Here is an 18,734-nt window from a genome sequence, read left to right as displayed (position 1 = left end):
AGTTAATATTTTGTTTCATTTTATTATTTTATTATTATTATTATTATTATTATTATTATTATTATTATTATTATTATTATTATTATTATTATTATTTATTATTTCATTATTTTATTATTTTATTATTTTATTATTTATTTTTCTTTATTATTGTTTTTCCTGCCAATCTACTGATCCACATTCCAAGAAGAAGTAGTATCGCCTCCGGTGCAGCAGGTGGCAGTGGGCGCTATTGGCTGCCATTTTTAAGGAGAAGAAGAAGAAGAAGGCAGCCAGCAGGGCTAGCAGCTAGCTATTATTTACAAAGTAGAGCAGAGCTTTAATAGATGTTTCAAAGTAGTTCTGCTGGTGTCGTTCAGGTCCTGAGTTGTTGAACACCTTGTTGTTTCACCGTCAGCTCTCACTACGAAGAAACACACAGTGTGACGCTGTGTTTAAATGAGCAGCTATGGACAACACGTTCAGTCAGTGGAAGAAGCAGAGACTGAACAAGCTGGACCTCAGTAAGAAGGGCAGCGTGGACGAGGACATCACACATGTAGTGTCTCTGCTCAACAGCTGTGAGGAATACTTCACCACCAGCTCCTGCTCCGGTAGACTCATCCTCATCGACGGGGTGAGAGAGCTGATCTTGTGCAGCCTGTTGTTGTCTGACAGTGACCTACTGTAGCTGCAGGGTCACCTTATATTCCTCTGGCTTAAACAAGACCTACAACTGTTTAAAATGATTCAGTGACATTGAATATTACCACAGCATTTAGTACACTGTAGCAACTTATAACGTAATAACTGCATAATGTAATAATTTAAATGTAATATAAGCTCATAATGTAATAAAACCATGAGTGCATAACGTAATAACTGTTTTGTGCACAATGTAATAAGTTACTACATTATGAGAAGATTAACACATTATAAACTTAGAAAAAAAAAAGTTGAATAATGTAATAAATTCAGTGCATAATATAATATTTTTTTAAAAGAGTACCCTCCTTATCTTCTTAAAGCAGAGGAACATGACACACGTGGAGTTGTTAATTTAAAGCAACTGGACTTTTTCTGTTTGGTCAGGAGGACATTTTCATCAGTCAGCTCCATATTGATGAAGCCTCTTGGATGTGAGACTACAAGATAACCAGTGATCTGGACAAATGAGAACCTTTACAGAGATGATACTGAATTAATATACTGGTGATTCTTAGCATGGGAAATTGTTCACACATAATTATTCAATTTACTGTAATTGTTAGCTGATCCAAGCAGCAAACCATTTTAGCTAACAATCTACAAAACTGTAGACAACCTCAAACTGGTCTCAATACTGTACCTCAGACTGGTCTCAATGCTGTCCCTCACGCTGGCCTCAATACTGAACCTTAAGCTGGCCTCAATACTGAACCTTACACTGGTCTCAATACTGTACCTCAAGCTGGCCTCAATACCGTACCTAACGCTGGCCTCAATACTGTACCTCAAGCTGGCCTCAATACCGTACCTCAAGCTGGCCTCAATACCGTACCTCAAGCTGGCCTCAATGCTGTACCTCAAGCTGGCCTCAATACTGTACCTTAGGTCTCAATACTGTACCTCAAGCTGGCCTCAATACCGTACCTCAAGCTGGCCTCAATACCGTACCTCACGCTGGCCTCAATGCTGTACCTCAAGCTGGCCTCAATACTGTACCTCAAGCTGGCCTCAATACTGTACCTCAAGCTGGCGTCAATACTGTACCTCAAGCTGGCCTCAATACCGTACCTCAAGCTGGCCTCAATACCGTACCTCACGCTGGCCTCAATGCTGTACCTCAAGCTGGCCTCAATACTGTACCTTAGGTCTCAATACTGTACCTCAAGCTGGCCTCAATACTGTACCTCAGGTCTCAATACTGTACCTCAAGCTGGCCTCAATACTGTACCTCAAGCTGGCCTCAATACCGTACCTCAAGCTGGCCTCAATACCGTACCTCAAGCTGGCCTCAATACCGTACCTCAAGCTGGCCTCAATACCGTACCTCACGCTGGCCTCAATGCTGTACCTCAAGCTGGCCTCAATACTGTACCTCAGGTCTCAATACTGTACCTCAGGTCTCAATACTGTACCTCAAGCTGGCCTCAATACTGTACCTCAAGCTGGCCTCAATACCGTACCTCAAGCTGGCCTCAATACCGTACCTCACGCTGGCCTCAAGGCTGTACCTCAAGCTGGCCTCAATACTGTACCTCAGGTCTCAATACTGTACCTCAAGCTGGCCTCAATACCGTACCTCAGGTCTCAATACAGTACCTCAAGCTGGCCTCAATACTGTACCTCAAGCTGGCCTCAATACCGTACCTCACGCTGGCCTCAAGGCTGTATCTCAAGCTGGCCTCAATACTGTACCTCAAGCTGGCCTCAATACCGTACCTCACGCTGGCCTCAATACTGTACCTCACGCTGGCCTCAATGCTGTACCTCAAGCCGGCCTCAATACCGTACCTCAAGCTGGCCTCAATACTGTACCTCACGAAAAAGTCCAGTTGCTAAAAGAGAGTACTCTTTTTTTTTAATTATTATATTTTGCGCTGTATTTATTACATTATTCAACTTGTTTTTGCTAAGTTTATAATGTAATGATGTTCTCATAATGTAATAACTTATTACAACTTATAACTTATAACTTATTACATTATGAACAAAACTGTTATTACGTTATGCGCTCAAGGTTTTATTTCATTATGTGCTGATTATTACATTGTGAGCTTTAATTACATTTAACTTATGACGTTATGCGTAGTTATTACGTTATGAGTCGCTACAGTCCACCAACAGTTAGTCTGGTTATTTAATCCCTGTCTTGTGTCTTCCCTTCCAGGCTTCAGAGAGCAGCGATGTTCACAAACAGAATTGTGTTTGGCTGTTTGTCTCGCACCAGAAATGCAAATCTGATGACCTGGTGAGATATGATGGACCTCTGCACTACTGATATTTCATGTAATAATATGGATTTCATATTAACGAGAGTCTGTATGTGTTTGTTCCTCAGATGTGTGGTCTGTCCAGGTCCGGAGGAGATGCAGTGTTTAAGTTTGAGCCCTTTGTGCTCCATGTTCAGTGTAGGCGGCTGGAGGACGCTCAGCTGGTGGTGAGAATCACAGTTTGTGTGTCTGTCACAGTGTTGATTTACATAAATGGTAAATGGACTTGTATTTATATAGCGCCTTTAGAGTCTTTCAACCACTCAAAGCTCTTTATATTACTATTATACTATTATATTAATAAAACATACAGCGTAGCTCTACACTGCTGGTGGGAATGAAGGTCTAATCTGCTCTTTTACTGGTTCTTATAGAAAGCGATGACTCATGCTGCTGTAATTATTAAAATGCTACATTTTGCCCCATTAATTTGTATGAGCTGTTTAGCTGTAAAATGAGAAAGTGTGCTCCGGCTGGTGGGCGGTGCTTGGTATTTCCTCAACTGATCTCAACATGACTGCCGGGTCACAAAGTTTCTCATTTTACAGCTAAACAGTTCACTACAAGATGTTTCTGGAAACATTTGAGGTGAGAAATAGGCATTAACGTAACAGATTATTGATTCATATTTGATCAGCGCTGCCTAGTTTGATCGGAGTTCGCGACTAATTGACAGCTGCTCAGAGACGGTAAGGCTCCAGCTCAGCTCTGATTGGTTGTTTTCCTCCATTCTGTGAAATCTTGCAGATGCCATTAGGAGCACCGGAGGACACCAGAGGAAAATTATTATATTTGTCAGATTATCTGTCTCATGCACTACTGTCAGGATATAGTGACCGTTTTATAAAAATCACTTTTTTCAATCATATTTGCTAACCCACTAACAACCACTAACAGCTGGTTTCAGTGGGATGGTAAATGGTAAAAGGACTGTCTAGTCTTCCGACCACTCAAAGTGCTTTACACTACATGTCCGCATTCATCCATTCACACACACATTCATACACTCAGGGTCTGAAATGAACTATTATCTAGCGGCGAGGTTGCAGATTGCAACCAACTAAAACTTCTCCCGTCTGCGAAGTGTGTAGGAGAACTCCGGTGGCCGACGCAAAAGCACGAAAACCGTAGAAACATGGCGGCTCCGTGAAGAGGACCCGCTCCCTATGTAGATATAAACGGCTAACGAAAACAGAACGATTCTTATTTTCATGTAATTATACACTAAAGAACGTATAGTTATTAATATTCTTTCTATCTTTTCTGTCGATAGGTTCCCCTAAATGCTACACACTGTTCCTTTAAATTCAAAAGTTTGCAGTTCAGTCTGATCACAGATGTCAGATTGTCTTTGAATGTACCAACAGTGAGTTTCTCTCCCTGCTTACATCTACCTTACCAGGTAGATGATATAGGAACTTCACTGTGATAGATGGATTGCCTATCTCAGTCAAGTCTCAACCAGTTTGTTTCTTAGTGTACTGACATGATGTGAAACTGGAAGGAGATCCAACTAAAACGTACGTTGTGCTCTGGGAAATGCATAATGAATTTGAAGTTAAAGCCTCAATCTGAGATGATGTACAGTTGAATTTACACTTCAGCGTCACAATCAACATTATCCTGAATTCCAGTTAACCCACAGAATGCAGTAGAGTCCACATGGTCTGCATTTAAGTACAGAATACACACGCCATTACATGGACTGCACTTGGAACATGGACCATGTAAACTAAACACTTGAAACCGTAGATTTAGTCTTTTAAAGGAAGTGTTTTGGTTATATATAAGTTGTTCTGGGTTGTTTAGATTTGACTTTGTCTCATTAGACCTTGTCATGGGGCCATTTTTTCAGCATGGTGCTATTATATTGTTTATTGAATAAACTGACGCTCATTAACATGTGTTGTCTCTTCTCTAGCACTCGGCGGCCATCAACTCAGGCTTCAGGAACTCTGGTCTCACCGTCAGCAAGACAGGAAAAATCATCACGGTAGCCTGTGTGACATCAGTGACATTTCAACATTGGACAATCCGTGCAGTAGAAACAGCCCTTTGCTTCGCTGCATGTACTGTGTAGAAGGAGTGAATGTATCGTTGTATCCTCTCTGTAGGCCGTCCGCAGCACCCACGGCCTGGAGGTTCCTCTCAGCCACGAAGGAAAGCTCCTGGTTGATCATGAGTACATCCACTTCCTAACTCAGATAGCCAATCAGAAGATGGAGGAGAACCTTAGACGGATCCACAGGTACAGTCTCCTATTCAGTGATCGGTAAAACTAACAATAGCTGTTAAGGCTTTTTAAATACTGGGGGGTGGGAGGGGCAAGTAAAAGACGTGAAAATGCAAAATACTCGCCTGCGAATATTTCACATCAATACTGATCATACCAGCAGTGATGTGAATTTGCGACAGTTGCAACACGGCAATAAATGGTAGGTAATTAAATTAAGGCTTGAATAGATTTGCGCAGGCAGAGGACCAACTAGCAGGATCCTACTGACCCAGATCAGAGTCTGGCAGTCTGCTGAGCTAAACTGTTGTATAGTCTAAACTACTGTCAGTTATTTTAATGAGTTTCCTTTTTAGTAAAAGGCTCTGAGCGAATTTTCCTCTGTATATATCTAGGGCCTCCGTGTTTTTGTTTATAATCCTCAGAAGTACTATACTGTACGTATTGAATATATCCGTTCCGCTCAACGTGATTGGTTGATGCCTTTATTCGCGGTGCGAAAGCTCAGAAAAATCAAGCTCTTTCTAAAAAAAAAAATTACGTTGCCTTTTTACCATGTAATATTAACGCTCTGTGTGAAAGTACTCATAACAAAAACAACAGTTTGAAATAATATATTGACGTGAAAATTAGTCACAAGAAAAGCAGTTCGTAAAGGTATTTTGCCACTACTCTAATAAAAAACTGTTCACTAATTCTATACATCAGAATTCAATTCAAAGATGCTGCAGGGAGCTCTGATTTCTTTAATTGTTCTTGGTCATCTCCAGGTTCTACCAGAATCTCCAGTCAGCCCTGCCTCCAGAGAAACTACAAATCCCAGATCCTCCCATCTCACAGGAAGCACAAGACACCAGACTGGAGACAGAAAAGGGGGAAGAAGAAGAAGAAGAAAAGGATGAGAAGAACAAAACAAGTGTCTACAAACGGAGGCGGAAGAGAGAACGACACCATTGGACTGACTGTTGCCATGGTGACGGGTCCGGCATTGTGCCGGAGCTAGGCGACTGTCTGGATCTATTCACATGAAGCAGCGGCTCTGCAGACATTCTGACATGCTCCTGTCATCGCTGACGGGATAATAGTGCAGATTATTTCGAGTTTTATTTCTGGGGGTTGGGGCCTGTATCAGGATCGCCATGGTAACCTACCTGCTCTGGAGCAGCTTCAAGTCAACAGACCAGTTTAATATGAGTAAACGGGTACACAGCTCTGTGCACCGCGTTGTGGCTCTCACTCAGTTATTCTTTCAACATCCCGAATGCACGATCTCAGACCCAAGACTAGTCGTAGTCCTGTTAGTTGTGTGCCTTCTGTAAGCTTTAAGTGAAAGCTTGTGATGCCATGAAATAAGAGTGCACTGATGATACTGTGTGGAAGCTGTTTATTAATGCTATGTCTCAGTGTTACCACTGGAGGGCAGCAGTGCTTCTTGTATTAGAACTCCAACTACTAGGTTCTCAGTGTAGGCTATTTATTCTGTGTTTAGTCACATTCACTGGGACTGAGCTGACCTTTTGTATAAATATGATGAATGAATGTAAAACATAAGATTTTTACCCTCCTGGTTGATTTTACAGAGGTCAGGGCCAAATGAGATCTGAAATCTGTCCGTCTCCAGGTTGGTAATCCAGCCTTGTAAATTTAAAGAAGTTGATCGTAGTAACATATCCACAGGGAGTTATCACCAACACTGCAGTTCCTCTCAGCTCCTTTTAGTCTCTCTTAGCTAACCAGTTTGGTTTGTCGCTCCACTCACATCAACTTGGTTTCCAGCAGCAGCAGGCAGCTATTGTGAATACGCTCTGATAAACCCACTGTGCTCCGCCTGCTCAGCAGTGACGTACACAGGCTTTTTCGGAGGCAGGTGCTCAAACAAAACAAAAAAAGGGCACCCCTCATAGTTATTTATAGAAAATAAATTTACATACAGTAGCCATATTTTACCTACTTGCATATTTATTTCAATACCCATGCAGTCATGCAGATGTTTATTACTCAACAGTTGATGGATGCGATTTTGGCCCAGCAGAGTGATACAAATAAACATGACATAAACATCTTGTTGTTCACTTTCCAGATAAATTATGAATTGTGATGTAAAAATATCCCAATAAAAAAAGAAATAATAAAATAAAAATGTGCACATACTTTATAATTTTTTCAAATAAACAAAAAGAAAAATATAATTTTGTTATTGTGGTTATATAAATGTAATTTATCATGTTGATATTATGTTAATACAGGTGCGTGTGCCTTGCTTTGTGTGCAACAAGCACAAGAGAAAAAAGTTTTTTTGACCGTAGTGAAAATGTTGTTTTTGGAAGGCTAAATGCCAACAAATGGGGATTGAAGCAGAATATTTCATTGCGTACGGCACCAAGTGCCGGAGGGGGGCACAAACAGCCCGGCGATAACACTGCTGTTTGCCACTGAGGTATCGCTGACATCGCGATAAAGACAGCTCAACTTTGGAGCGATATTTAGCCCCTTTCCCAGTAAGCTAGCATGACATGTTTGGTATCTCAGGATTGATACTGTATGGTACCATGGTATGTCCACTATCTAAAAATCTGGGACTCATTTTCAGAGGGTTAAAAGTAGTCCAAGAACTGATGGAGGAGAATAATTCTAATTTCAAGATCATGGTGATCAATGAGACAGGAAGAGTCTAATTCAAATATAACCTATGATTTTATTTTTCACTTTCACATAGTTCAATTATGTTAGAAATAGGCCTACCAGTAGGCTGCAGTTTGGTTTATGGCTTATTCAAACAAGACAATGTTATTTAAAAGATATATATCAGCTTACCTTGTTTTCAATGTGTTACTGTTACCAGTGCTTTCTGGTCAGATTTAATATTTATTTTTTTATAAAAACAAGATTTGCTCTTCAAAAAAGAAGTCTTGGAAAAAAAAGTGTGTGTCTCACAATCAAGGTCAACATGGTAGCTATATTATAATCAGGTTAAGAGGTTATGTCAATCCTGTATGCACAATAATAACAGTGTTTAAGAACTTCCGGGCGCAAAAAAAATTGTCACACGTGCTTCCGGACACCAGCTGAAATCTTGCCTATAAGGCACCAGATCGGTCAGGGCCGGCTCTGAGGAGAGGAGAGGGAGAGATTAATTTCAAGATTCGGTGGTTGTATGAGCTCATAATTCATATTAAATATTTTGGCAGTAAAAACGCCATCAACGATACAGACTCACCTCTTCTCGCTGGTGTTTGATTAAGTTTATTTTCTGTTGTGCTGCTACTCTTTCACTGCGGTTATGTGCACATTATGTTTATAGTTTTTACTCTGTCCTTATTGTTGTTTGCTTTGTATTAATTTGTATTATGTACATGTTCAGCTCTTTGGTCAACTGTGGTTGTTTTTAAACGTGCTATATAAATAAAGTTTAACTTGACTAATGCAGCTTTAATAATGTACAACTAAAGGTCTAAACTTAATGCTTTTTTTATGCTACCATTTAAAAAAAAAAAAACGCTGATCCAACCTGTGAAGTCAGTGTAGAAACTCATACCGTCTGCCCTCCACTTCCTCTAATTCACCAGTTCTGCTCAGCACTGATGTGAGATTGTGTTCAGCAGACTGCAAGCTGCTCTTTAGAGATTGTTCAGTGAGATGGAATGAATTCCCTGGTTCACTGCAGTCAAGAGGATTCAGGGAATTCACAGGAGCGGAAAGACCAGGTTTCCCTTCACTCACAGAAAAGACAAAGAAGGAACAACTATCTCTGTCTCTGAGGGGCAAACCATCATCATCATCATCTGCAGTATAGTCATCAGCATCATCATCTGCGGTTTGATATTTGCACTGGAGTATTCTTCAGATGGATTATACATCAGAACTGTTACAAAATTGGATTATGAAGCATTATGGTGGGTGACATTAAGCAGGAACGAGTACAACGGGATTATTCACCATGGTGACACAAATAGAAATTGGCAAATTTTGGAAGTTATAAATTGGATTCTTCATCGCCATGGTAACAGTATCCAGGACCGTGTACGACTAAATTCCTAATCGCCGTGGTAACAGTACCCAGGACCTTGTAAGACTCAATCCCTAATCGCCGTGGTAACGGTACCCAGGACCTTGTAAAATCAGATTGTTGGAGCCGAGTTCACCATGCTGTACTTCCAGGTGGTGATTCTGGCCGCTACAGTGATGCTGGTGTACTACTGTGAGTTCACTGACACTTTCAGTCCGGCACAGCAGGGCTTCATCTGCAGAGACCCGACTTTAACTAAACCAGATCCTGGACCTGAACAGGACAGCCGCGTGCAGCCGGTGATACTGTACTCTGTGGTGGGTGGACTGCCTGTCGTACTGGTAAGTCTGACTGATTTTAACACAATCAACTGAAGGAAACAGGTATGCTTCTTTAAAGAGAAACATGTGGGGCAATAAGTCCTTTTTTTAACATTACTTGGCCATGTTTTTATATTTCAGGTTTTCACATTCACATCCCTGCCTGGTTTCTTTCATTAAAGATGAATTGAAATACCGTACAATACCAGTAATTTCCCGATGTGTCTGTTGATTCTGCACAATAAGATGGGTTACGCCTCCCTACAGCATTCAGAGATTGCTTGATGCCCTTTGAAATTAGTGTGGTAGCCAATCTCAGCAAGAGAAGAAAAGAGTGACAATTAAAGCTGAAGTAGGCGAGATTGGAACAAATATGATTAAAATAAGTTATTTTTTGTAAAACGGTCGCTATATCCTGACAGTAGTACATGAAACAGGTAACCTGAAAAAAATAATTTGCCTCTGTGTCCGCCGGCATCTGCAAGATTTAACAGACCGGAGGAAAACAAGCAGTCAGAGCTGATCTGAGGTCTGCTGTCCATCTGCTGTCTATGAGAGCCGGCTGTCAATCACTCGCAATCTCCGACCAAACGGTCAAACTAGGCAGTGCTGATCAAATATGAATCAGTATTCTGTTACTGTAATGCCTATTTCTCTCTTCAAATGTTTTCAGGAACATCTTGTAGTGTACTGTTTAGCTGTAAAATGAGAAAGTTTGCTCCAGCTGGTGGTCGGTGCTTGGTTTTTAATTCAACTGATCTCAACATGGCGGCCGGGTCACAGCTGTCAGTGTGTCAGTGTGCTAACTTGACTATGACTTGCCCCAAACTGCATGTGATTATCATAAAGTGGGCATGTCTGTAAAGGGGACTCAGATGGGCATATCTTTTTTTTTCATTCTGTTTCACAGATTTCAGGTGTGGAGCTTGTCATCTTCCTCCTTCACTACAACTCAAACAACCTATATGACCAGGAGAAGGTTGTTGTCATGGGTGACTGTTGCTATGTGAACCCTATGGTGCGCAGGACCTTCCGTTTCCTTGGTAATCTAATTACAAATATATTGCGCTAAAATAACAAAAACCTGTATTAATATTTAGCTGTTATTTTGTATTCATAATTTTGTGGTTTAATCAAACGTGCTTCATACTCATTTTCAGTCAGTGTCAGTCAGTAGTGATAGGAATCATCTGGCTGGTAGGCCTCCTGTGGTTTTCTCTACTGATGTAGGCAGTCCAGGTTGTATTTTATGGGTTAAAAAAGTGAATGTTGTTATACAATCCAAAACTTATTCTGCGGCGAAGTGCAGCCAAACGAAAAGTTGGGAAGAGTTTGACCTTTAGTGGCAAAGTTTGGCCAGAGAGTACTGCAGCCAATCAGTAAACAGATCCTGTGACCTAGCCTGTTTGTGTTACAAAGAATTTCTCCCACCAGAAAAGTGTAATTTTTGTGGCGAGCCACTTCGCCTCTGCGTGGTAACTTTGTGTTAGCGATGTTGTTAATGCTGCTTTTTCAGCTAGCAAATTCATTCATACATACACATTTGTGCATGCTTGTCATGTTAACACTGTAGCATACATTATATTACGTGATAGAGAGTACCGTGCCAACATGTTAGCATTACCTATGCTGATGAAGTGGTGTAATGTAACCAAGTACATTTACTCAAATATTGTACAATTATTAATATGTTGTATTGCAAATTAAGATTTTACATGTAAAACATATGATGATCTTATGAAATATGATGCATTACAGTATATAAAATAGCTCAAATTAGCTCCACCTCGACCAACTAGAACAGTCAAATCTTTCTTACTTTTACTTTTGATACTTAAAGTACATTTTGCTAATAATACTTATGTACTTTTACTTAAGTAACATTTTCAATGCAGAACCTTTACTTGCAATGTATTTTTATATTGCAGTATCCTATTGCTTCTCTTACTTAAGTAAAGGATCTGAATCCTTCCTCCACTAAAGCTTGACTTACTACGGTATATGTGATTGTAACCTGATATGGCAACAGGCTGCTTTTAAATCTTTTGATTTGTACACAAATGTAAATCATCTTCTCCTCTGTGTATGTGTCTCTGTAGGTGTGTATGTCTTCGGTCTGTTTACGACAGACATCTTTGTCAACGCGGGTCAGCTGGTCACAGGATGTCTGGCTCCTCACTTCCTGTCTGTTTGCCAGCCCAATTACACTGCCCTCGGCTGCCTGGACACGGCACACTTTGTCAGCCAATCGGACGCTTGTACTGGTGACCCTGATGACATCATGAGAGCCAGGAAGGCTTTCCCCTCCAAAGAGGCTGCGCTGAGTCTGTATACAGCTGTTTACCTGGCAGTGAGTGGCTCTGAGACTAGACCATTATAAATGATCAACAAGCCTTACCTTACCTTATAACACTGGTTCTGAATAGTGTCACAGAAATAAAATAAGCGTCCTTTCCAGATGTACGTCATGTCCTGTGTCGGCTCCAGAGGAGGCCGTCTGACCGGTCCCCTCCTCAGCCTCTCTTTGGTCAGTCTGGCCGTGCTAACAGGCATCAACAGAGTGGCCGAGTACCGCAACCACTGGAGTGATGTCATTGCAGGACAGGCCATCGGGGGAGCTATTGCTGTCTTTCTGGTCAGTTATCATTCATAGTAGTGCATGTACATAAATCTAATAACACTGAGACTTTTCAGTGGTTCTTTGTAGAGCTGTGTGCGGTCTGTTGACTGCACAGTTTAAGAGACATTATTACATGGCTGTGTTGAATACTCGATTCTGATTGGTGAATCACGGCGTTATGCAGTCTTTAATTTTCTGTATAACAGACCGTTGCTATGGGCGCAGCTCTGATGTCGGACTCTGGCGGACCGTTTTTGGGTCAAAATATTGATTTCTTTAATAAGTAGCCATGTAATAAGTGTGATAATGTACAGCTAGCGGGTCATTGTTGTGAAAGAATCCCCTTCAGGGCGATGCTGGATGCTGTCGGGGATTCTTTCACAACAATGAACGTCTCGCTGTACATTATCCCTTACTTGTTACGCTTTGTAACGTTGTTACGCTTCCTTTATAACGTTATGTAATGTAACAAGCGTAACAATGTTAAGTAATATGCGTAAAGTCAATGTTTACTTTTGGTTTCACATGTGAAACTAAAAGTTCACTTATTGACATTGACTTATTTTGTCACATCAGTCATTAGTCACGTGACTCGTCAGTATTATCAGTCCCATCTGTACCATGAGTTGTTAGTCAGTGAAGGTAACGCCAACCACGACCGTTTCCTAACCCTACCTGAGAGGTTTTGTCGCCTAAACCTACCTTTCTGTGAAAACGGAAGTTTATTTTGAAAGGACACTATGCATGTAATGAGCGTATATTGACACGCCGTTCCTGATCCGTCCAAGAGTAAGGGGTACCCCGTGTGTCGGTCTCCGACGCCGAGGGGCGCTGACCAAGTGGCAGTATTTGAGGAGTTGGGAGTGAGAATGTGTTAAACAGTCATAAATGAGCACAGAAAATATTAGGATGACGGGCCCAGTAGTATGTGAGATTAGTCGCGGACAGACAGACAGACAGACAGACAGTCAAATAAATTAAAAGTAATAGACACCAAGTCTTTCTGTAAGCTTTGCATTTCCCAATGAGATTGTCCTGTTCCTCACATCCTGTCACTTCCTTGAACTCTGATTACAGTGTTGATTTAAAATCTGTTACTTTCCCTCACATCCTTCACATTTTAAGGTAGTTTTTCAAACCAACCGGAGAATCTCAGAGCCTCTTTTCAGAGACTCAGACCACCACTCTGCCACATCATCATTATGTTACTGAGCTAAATATATTTAGGCTCTTTCCTTAATAGAAAACTGGTCTAATGGAGTAAAATGCTGCAGGACACACATACACACACTGCACACACATGTTGTTGTTGCTTGAATGAACTTGAATTCCTTTTTTGTGTGACAAGTCATGCTCTACAGTCTTGGCGGATACAAGAAGCTGGGTCACAGAAACCAAGTAAAAAAAGCTCTGTCTCAGAACCTCAATATTAAAAGACCCCTAATACAGTTATTTGTGTTAGGCTTACTCTTTTGTTGGATTACTGCATTTGTCTACATATTTAGATTTACATATTTGATCCATTTGAGATAATTAAGTTGTATGTGTCTCTTCTTCTTTCTCTCTCTCTAGGTGGTGTTTGTGGTTCAGTCTTTTAAAAAGAGACCTGTGATTTCTCCGAGTCCCTCAGACGCAGGCACAGCTAACACCGATGAGGCTCCAGCCCAAAGAAATCACATCATGGAGACAAGTGACGAATACGTTGTTACCCAGGTAGCTTACATATTAAAACTGTTGTGGTTTTTTGTTTTCAGTGCACAATGTACCAATCTGTATATGAAAACCAATGTGTCAGGGATTTGCTTTTGACATGACATAAATTGAAAGCAGTGGTGATTTTAGACTCTTTTAACGGGTGCTCAAGTACATCTAAATTTCATCTCTGCACCTCCAAAAAATACTAGAAAACCATTGGAATCCATTGGTACCAACCATGTTATGCTAGCTTGTTAGGAAGGAGGCTAAATAACACTCCAAATTTAAGTTAAAATTTGTCAAGAGAAAACTGGCATGGTCATTTTCAAATGGGTCCCTTGACCTCTGACCTCCAGATGTGTGAATGTAAATGGATTCTATGTGTACCCAGAAGTCTCCCCTTTACAGACATACCCACTTTATGATAATCACATGCAGTTTGGGGCAAAAACTATTTATGAGACATAATAGAGCATGGGAATGGCTTATCATATACTTCCATCATAATGTTCTAAGGCCTTATACACTTTCGCAATTTATTTTAATTAATTCAAGTAAAATTAATCAATAAAATAAATTAAATTAAATTAAATTACATTTTTTTATTAATTAATACCCCCCTAAAAAAGACAAAAATGGGTCTATTGTGGGTTTCAGAGGGCTAATTATGAGGCCTATTATTATTATTTTCTGAAATCATTTTTAGATTTTGCAAATGTCTGTAAGAGACAGGTGACAAACAATTACATGTTCAAGGGGCTTTATTTAAAAAGGTTTATATCCAGTTTTCTCTATAAAGTCATGGTGTTACAAACTGCGATAGAGTGGGCGGCGGCATGCATCTTTAACATTGGTAGTCCGCCAATAAAGCCAAAGGAGAAGAAGAAGAATTTCATGATAGCGCAGTCTAAAAACAAGGAAGTTGAAACATTAGCAAATAAAATTGCTGAATGTTCGGACAGAGAACGTTGGGTCAAATCGGTCGTTATGACCATAGATAAAGTTATAACGGGATAACATTACATGAGAAAAGTTGATCTACAGGAGAATAAATATTTGAAAGCAAGGCAGAATGACTGAGAGGCTACTGCATTATATTCCATTATATTTAGAATTGTCACCTGGTGCCTGAATTTAGTGTTTTCCTTACTTAAATAAAGACATTTGCACCATAACTTGAAGCAGAAAAGGCAGAAATGGTTGCATAAAAATTCACCAGAATGCAGGAAATTAAGTATTTGATGCTCAAAATTTCTTTGACTATTACACATGTCACATTCTCATTAGGGGCTGAGCCCCCTTAAAGGTCTGATCCTAGAACTAGCCCTGGTTGAAAGTACACATACCAAAAGCAAAAAAACTTGTCACGTGTCACTTGTCACAGTGTCTTAACTGGAAACTTTCAACGGCTTTCAGGACAACTCAAATAATGAAGATCTCAGTATTCCTCAGTAATTTACAAATTCTATCGGCAGTTTTTAATTTAAATCTTTTTTCTTTTCTGCTCCTATAGAGCCCAGGATCCGTCTCAGAAGTCACATGACTATGACCCCCCCCGCTACATGACGAAGGGGAAATGGAAGTCACCTATTCTACGTCACACTTGGACCTTCATATTTTGAGATTGTAAATCTCCTTCATTTGAGATGCTTTTTGCAGCATTTGTAAATGAAGCAGTCATTACCACTTCAATCTTGAGTTGAAGGTCTTTGCACACCAAGTCCGTATCTTTCCTATGCATTTTTTTAAAAATCCTCCATCCGATAAGAAGTCGTTACGCACAGAAACCTTGCACACTGAGTCCCATGCGTTTTATTATTGTATTTGTTTCAAAAATTCGCAATACAAGACAAAACTGAATTAATTACGTGGGTGTGATGGATAGCACTAGTCCAAAATGGGGCTAACGAATGAATGACATTAGCAAGAAGCTATTGTTTAGCTGCTTGGAGCACAATCACTGCTGTCTAATCTAATTTATACATCCTGTGTTTTGCGTTCCGTACCTATCATCTCTGATTCGAAGCTGTTCTGCAACCATCTGCCACAATCAATCTTTAAATTCCACATCTCTATATTCTTTACTTTGTTTGTCGTGAAGTGCTTTTGTGCCGGGAGATGGAAGTGAATCGGTTTAACTGATGCCATTTTTGGATGATGACGTTGGCATGTACGGTGGCTCTGAGTGGTCAAACAACTCTCAAAAGGCTTTTTGACGCAGAAAATCGATCCTGTTGCAAAAACTTTAATGACGGACGAAAGTTTCGGAGTCAGTGCATAAACATGATTGACAAACGAGAGGTCGGATTTATTTTTTAAACGCGCGACAATTTTGGACAAAAAATATGGACTTGGTGTGCAAAGGCCTTGATTTAATGGAATTGCTGCAAACAAACGGTCACTACATGCATCTGCTTTTGCATTGTGCGCTGCCAGTTGCTGGATATCTGCTTTATCCGCTGAAAGAGGTACACTTGTAAAAGTGTATAAGGTCTTAGAATGTTATGATAGAAGTATATGATGGTCATCCCAATGCTCTATTGTGTCACATAAATTGTTGCAGCAATTTTTGGGTTGATACCATTAGTTACACAGATTTGGTGCTAAATTTAAAAACATTGTACTACTCGAGAATTGATAAATATGATCAATAATTTCTTCTAAATACCACATTAAGACACCAAGACCTTGAGGAACACCATAGAAAAAGCCATGTTGTGATTTGGTATCAAAAACTTTTGACATTTGGAGATTTCTGCAAGAATTGCATTTTTCGGCGATTGGATGGCGAGCACTTCTGTTGTGTAAACTGCTCAGAAACCCCCTTATGGTCAATATAGCTAGGAAAACCATCCATCCTCTGAATGCTCTAGGTCTCTAGTTTGATCCATCCATCCTCTGAATGCTCTAGGTCTCTAGTTTGATCTATCCATCCTCTGAATGCTCTAGGTCTCTAGTTTGATCTATACATCCTCTAAATGCTTTAGGTCTCTAGTTTGATCCATCCATCCTCTGAATGCTCTAGGTCTCTAGTTTGATCTATCCATCCTCTGAATGCTTTAGGTCTCTAGTTTGATCGATCCATCCTCTGAATGCTCTAGGTCTCTAGTTTGATCCATCCATCCTCTGAATGCTCTAGGTCTCTAGTTTGATCCATCCATCCTCTGAATGCTCTAGGTCCCTAGTCTGATCCATCCATCCTCTGAATGCTCTAGGTCTCTAGTTTGATCCATCCATCCTCTGAATGCTCTAGGTCTCTAGTTTGATCTATACATCCTCTAAATGCTTTAGGTCTCTAGTTTGATCCACCCATCCTCTGAATGCTCTAGGTCTCTAGTTTGATCCATCCATCCTCTGAATGCTTTAGGTCTCTAGTTTGATCCAGCCATCCTCTGAATGCTCTAGGTCTCTAGTCTGATCCATCCATCCTCTGAATGCTTTAGGTCTCTAGTTTGATCCATCCATCCTCTGAATGCTCTAGGTCTCTAGTTTGATTCATCCATCCTCTGAATGCTCTAAGTCTCTAGTTTGATCCATCCATCTTCTGAATGCTCTAGGTCTCTAGTCTGATCCATCCATCCTCTGAATGTTCTACGTCTCTAGTTTGATCCATCCATCCTCTGAATGCTCTAGGTCTCTAGTTTGTGGCTGTAAAGTTTCATGAAGCTGTGATTATCCTAGAGGTCACCACAGGTAATTTTATACAGTGAGGTCAAGTTTAAAACAAATTGTCTCACTACAATGGAATGTCTCCTATGGGGACTAACATCATCACACATGAATACAGTTGGGCTCATTGGATCCACAAGAGTCTCAGTTTTACAGTGATACCCAATTTATGTAATTCCAAGACTGTTTAGGGACCCCAGTATGCAGACATATTCAAACACACCATTTTTAGAATAGGAGAAAATAACACATTTATACTGCATGTGATTATCATAAAGTGGTCATGTCTGTAAAGGGGAGACTCGTGGGTACCCATAGAACCCATTTTCATTCACATATCTTGAGGTCAGAGGTCAAGGGACCCCTTTGAAAATGGCCATGCCAGTTTTTCCTCACTAAAATTCAGCCTAACTTTGGAGCGTTATTTAGCCTCCCTTCCTGACATGTTAGCATGACATGGTTGGTACAGATGGATTCCTTAGGATTTGATATGATATCTGTAGCTTCACTCTAGCCCTAAAACTGAACCTACTAGAGCCTCTCAAAGACAGTAAACTCAGTCGGCGTTGCCCCCGGCCCCGCGGGTCTCTTAGGGTTAATTATGATATATTGATGCTATAAGGTAAATGATGGTACATGTAGCACCTTTACCGAGGCAGAGGCAATAAACTACAGACATTTCAAACAAGATGACATTTAGTAAAACGGTGGACCATGAATTCATATTATACATAGAATAGAATATAGTAGTAATCCATATGTTATAGGGTGTTTAATGGGGAAAACTGTGTGGAATAATGTAAGTACTTTCATGTTGGCTGTATCTGTGGTTAGTGGTCATAGTTTCCCTCCCACTGTCCAATAGCAAGACAGGGCCTCCTCAAGCTATACATGTAGGCATTCATTGTTCCAACAAGTGAACACGTCCAGCATCTGCAAAATCTTTTAAAACCGTACGGCCTCGCTGTCATGTCAAGATGGTAGATGGTTGCATAGGTTCCATACTGTATGTGTTGGTTATATATAGCTTATATAGCTTTTACAAGTTTTAACAAGTCGCAGAGTGCTAAACCGTGGTATACTGCCAGCCACCGTCTGACTTCCTGTTGGTCCTAAAGTAGTGTTATTATGGTATAAAGATGGCCTCTGAGCGAGGTGAACGGCAACTCAGTTGGTTGCAATCTGCAACCACACCGCTGGGTGATGCCAAGTCCTGCACGCTGTCCCTTTAATAAAA

At 40.5% G+C, this 18,734-nt stretch overlaps 2 protein-coding genes across 2 annotated transcripts; both read left to right on the top strand.

Annotated features, from left to right (window-relative positions):
* Positions 1 to 261: 261 nt before the first annotated feature.
* Positions 262 to 7,328, top strand: tyw3 (tRNA-yW synthesizing protein 3 homolog (S. cerevisiae)). Its single transcript, XM_074652340.1, has 6 exons — positions 262 to 616; positions 2,852 to 2,932; positions 3,023 to 3,121; positions 4,876 to 4,947; positions 5,069 to 5,202; positions 5,958 to 7,328. Exons 1-6 carry the CDS (start codon positions 449 to 451, stop codon positions 6,214 to 6,216), a joined length of 813 nt encoding a protein of 270 aa, XP_074508441.1. The 5' UTR covers positions 262 to 448; the 3' UTR covers positions 6,217 to 7,328.
* A 1,576-nt stretch (positions 7,329 to 8,904) lies between these two features.
* Positions 8,905 to 16,853, top strand: LOC141776304 (phospholipid phosphatase-related protein type 5-like). The gene is made up of 6 exons (XM_074649758.1): positions 8,905 to 9,534; positions 10,424 to 10,556; positions 11,613 to 11,863; positions 11,972 to 12,148; positions 13,706 to 13,846; positions 15,342 to 16,853. The coding sequence occupies exons 1-6, from the start codon at positions 9,331 to 9,333 to the stop codon at positions 15,369 to 15,371; spliced, it is 936 nt and encodes a 311-aa protein (XP_074505859.1). The 5' UTR covers positions 8,905 to 9,330; the 3' UTR covers positions 15,372 to 16,853.
* Positions 16,854 to 18,734: the final 1,881 nt, after the last annotated feature.

The sequence above is a fragment of the Sebastes fasciatus genome, chromosome 11 (genome assembly GCF_043250625.1).
Source record: "Sebastes fasciatus isolate fSebFas1 chromosome 11, fSebFas1.pri, whole genome shotgun sequence".
NCBI lineage: Eukaryota > Metazoa > Chordata > Actinopteri > Perciformes > Sebastidae > Sebastes > Sebastes fasciatus.
Note: the sequence above shows the minus strand (reverse complement) of the source record. Positions and strands in the feature narration are given on the sequence as shown.

Bases quoted from the DNA above. Each gene is read 5' to 3' on its own strand.
- tyw3 (XM_074652340.1), top strand. From the start codon at position 449: ATGGACAACACGTTCAGTCAGTGGAAGAAGCAGAGACTGAACAAGCTG. The intron at 2,933-3,022 runs GTGAGATATGAT...TTTGTTCCTCAG, and splicing joins AATGCAAATCTGATGACCTG to ATGTGTGGTCTGTCCAGGTC. The intron at 5,203-5,957 runs GTACAGTCTCCT...GGTCATCTCCAG, and splicing joins AACCTTAGACGGATCCACAG to GTTCTACCAGAATCTCCAGT.
- LOC141776304 (XM_074649758.1), top strand. From the start codon at position 9,331: ATGCTGTACTTCCAGGTGGTGATTCTGGCCGCTACAGTGATGCTGGTG. The intron at 9,535-10,423 runs GTAAGTCTGACT...TCTGTTTCACAG, and splicing joins GTGGACTGCCTGTCGTACTG to ATTTCAGGTGTGGAGCTTGT. The intron at 10,557-11,612 runs GTAATCTAATTA...GTGTCTCTGTAG, and splicing joins CAGGACCTTCCGTTTCCTTG to GTGTGTATGTCTTCGGTCTG.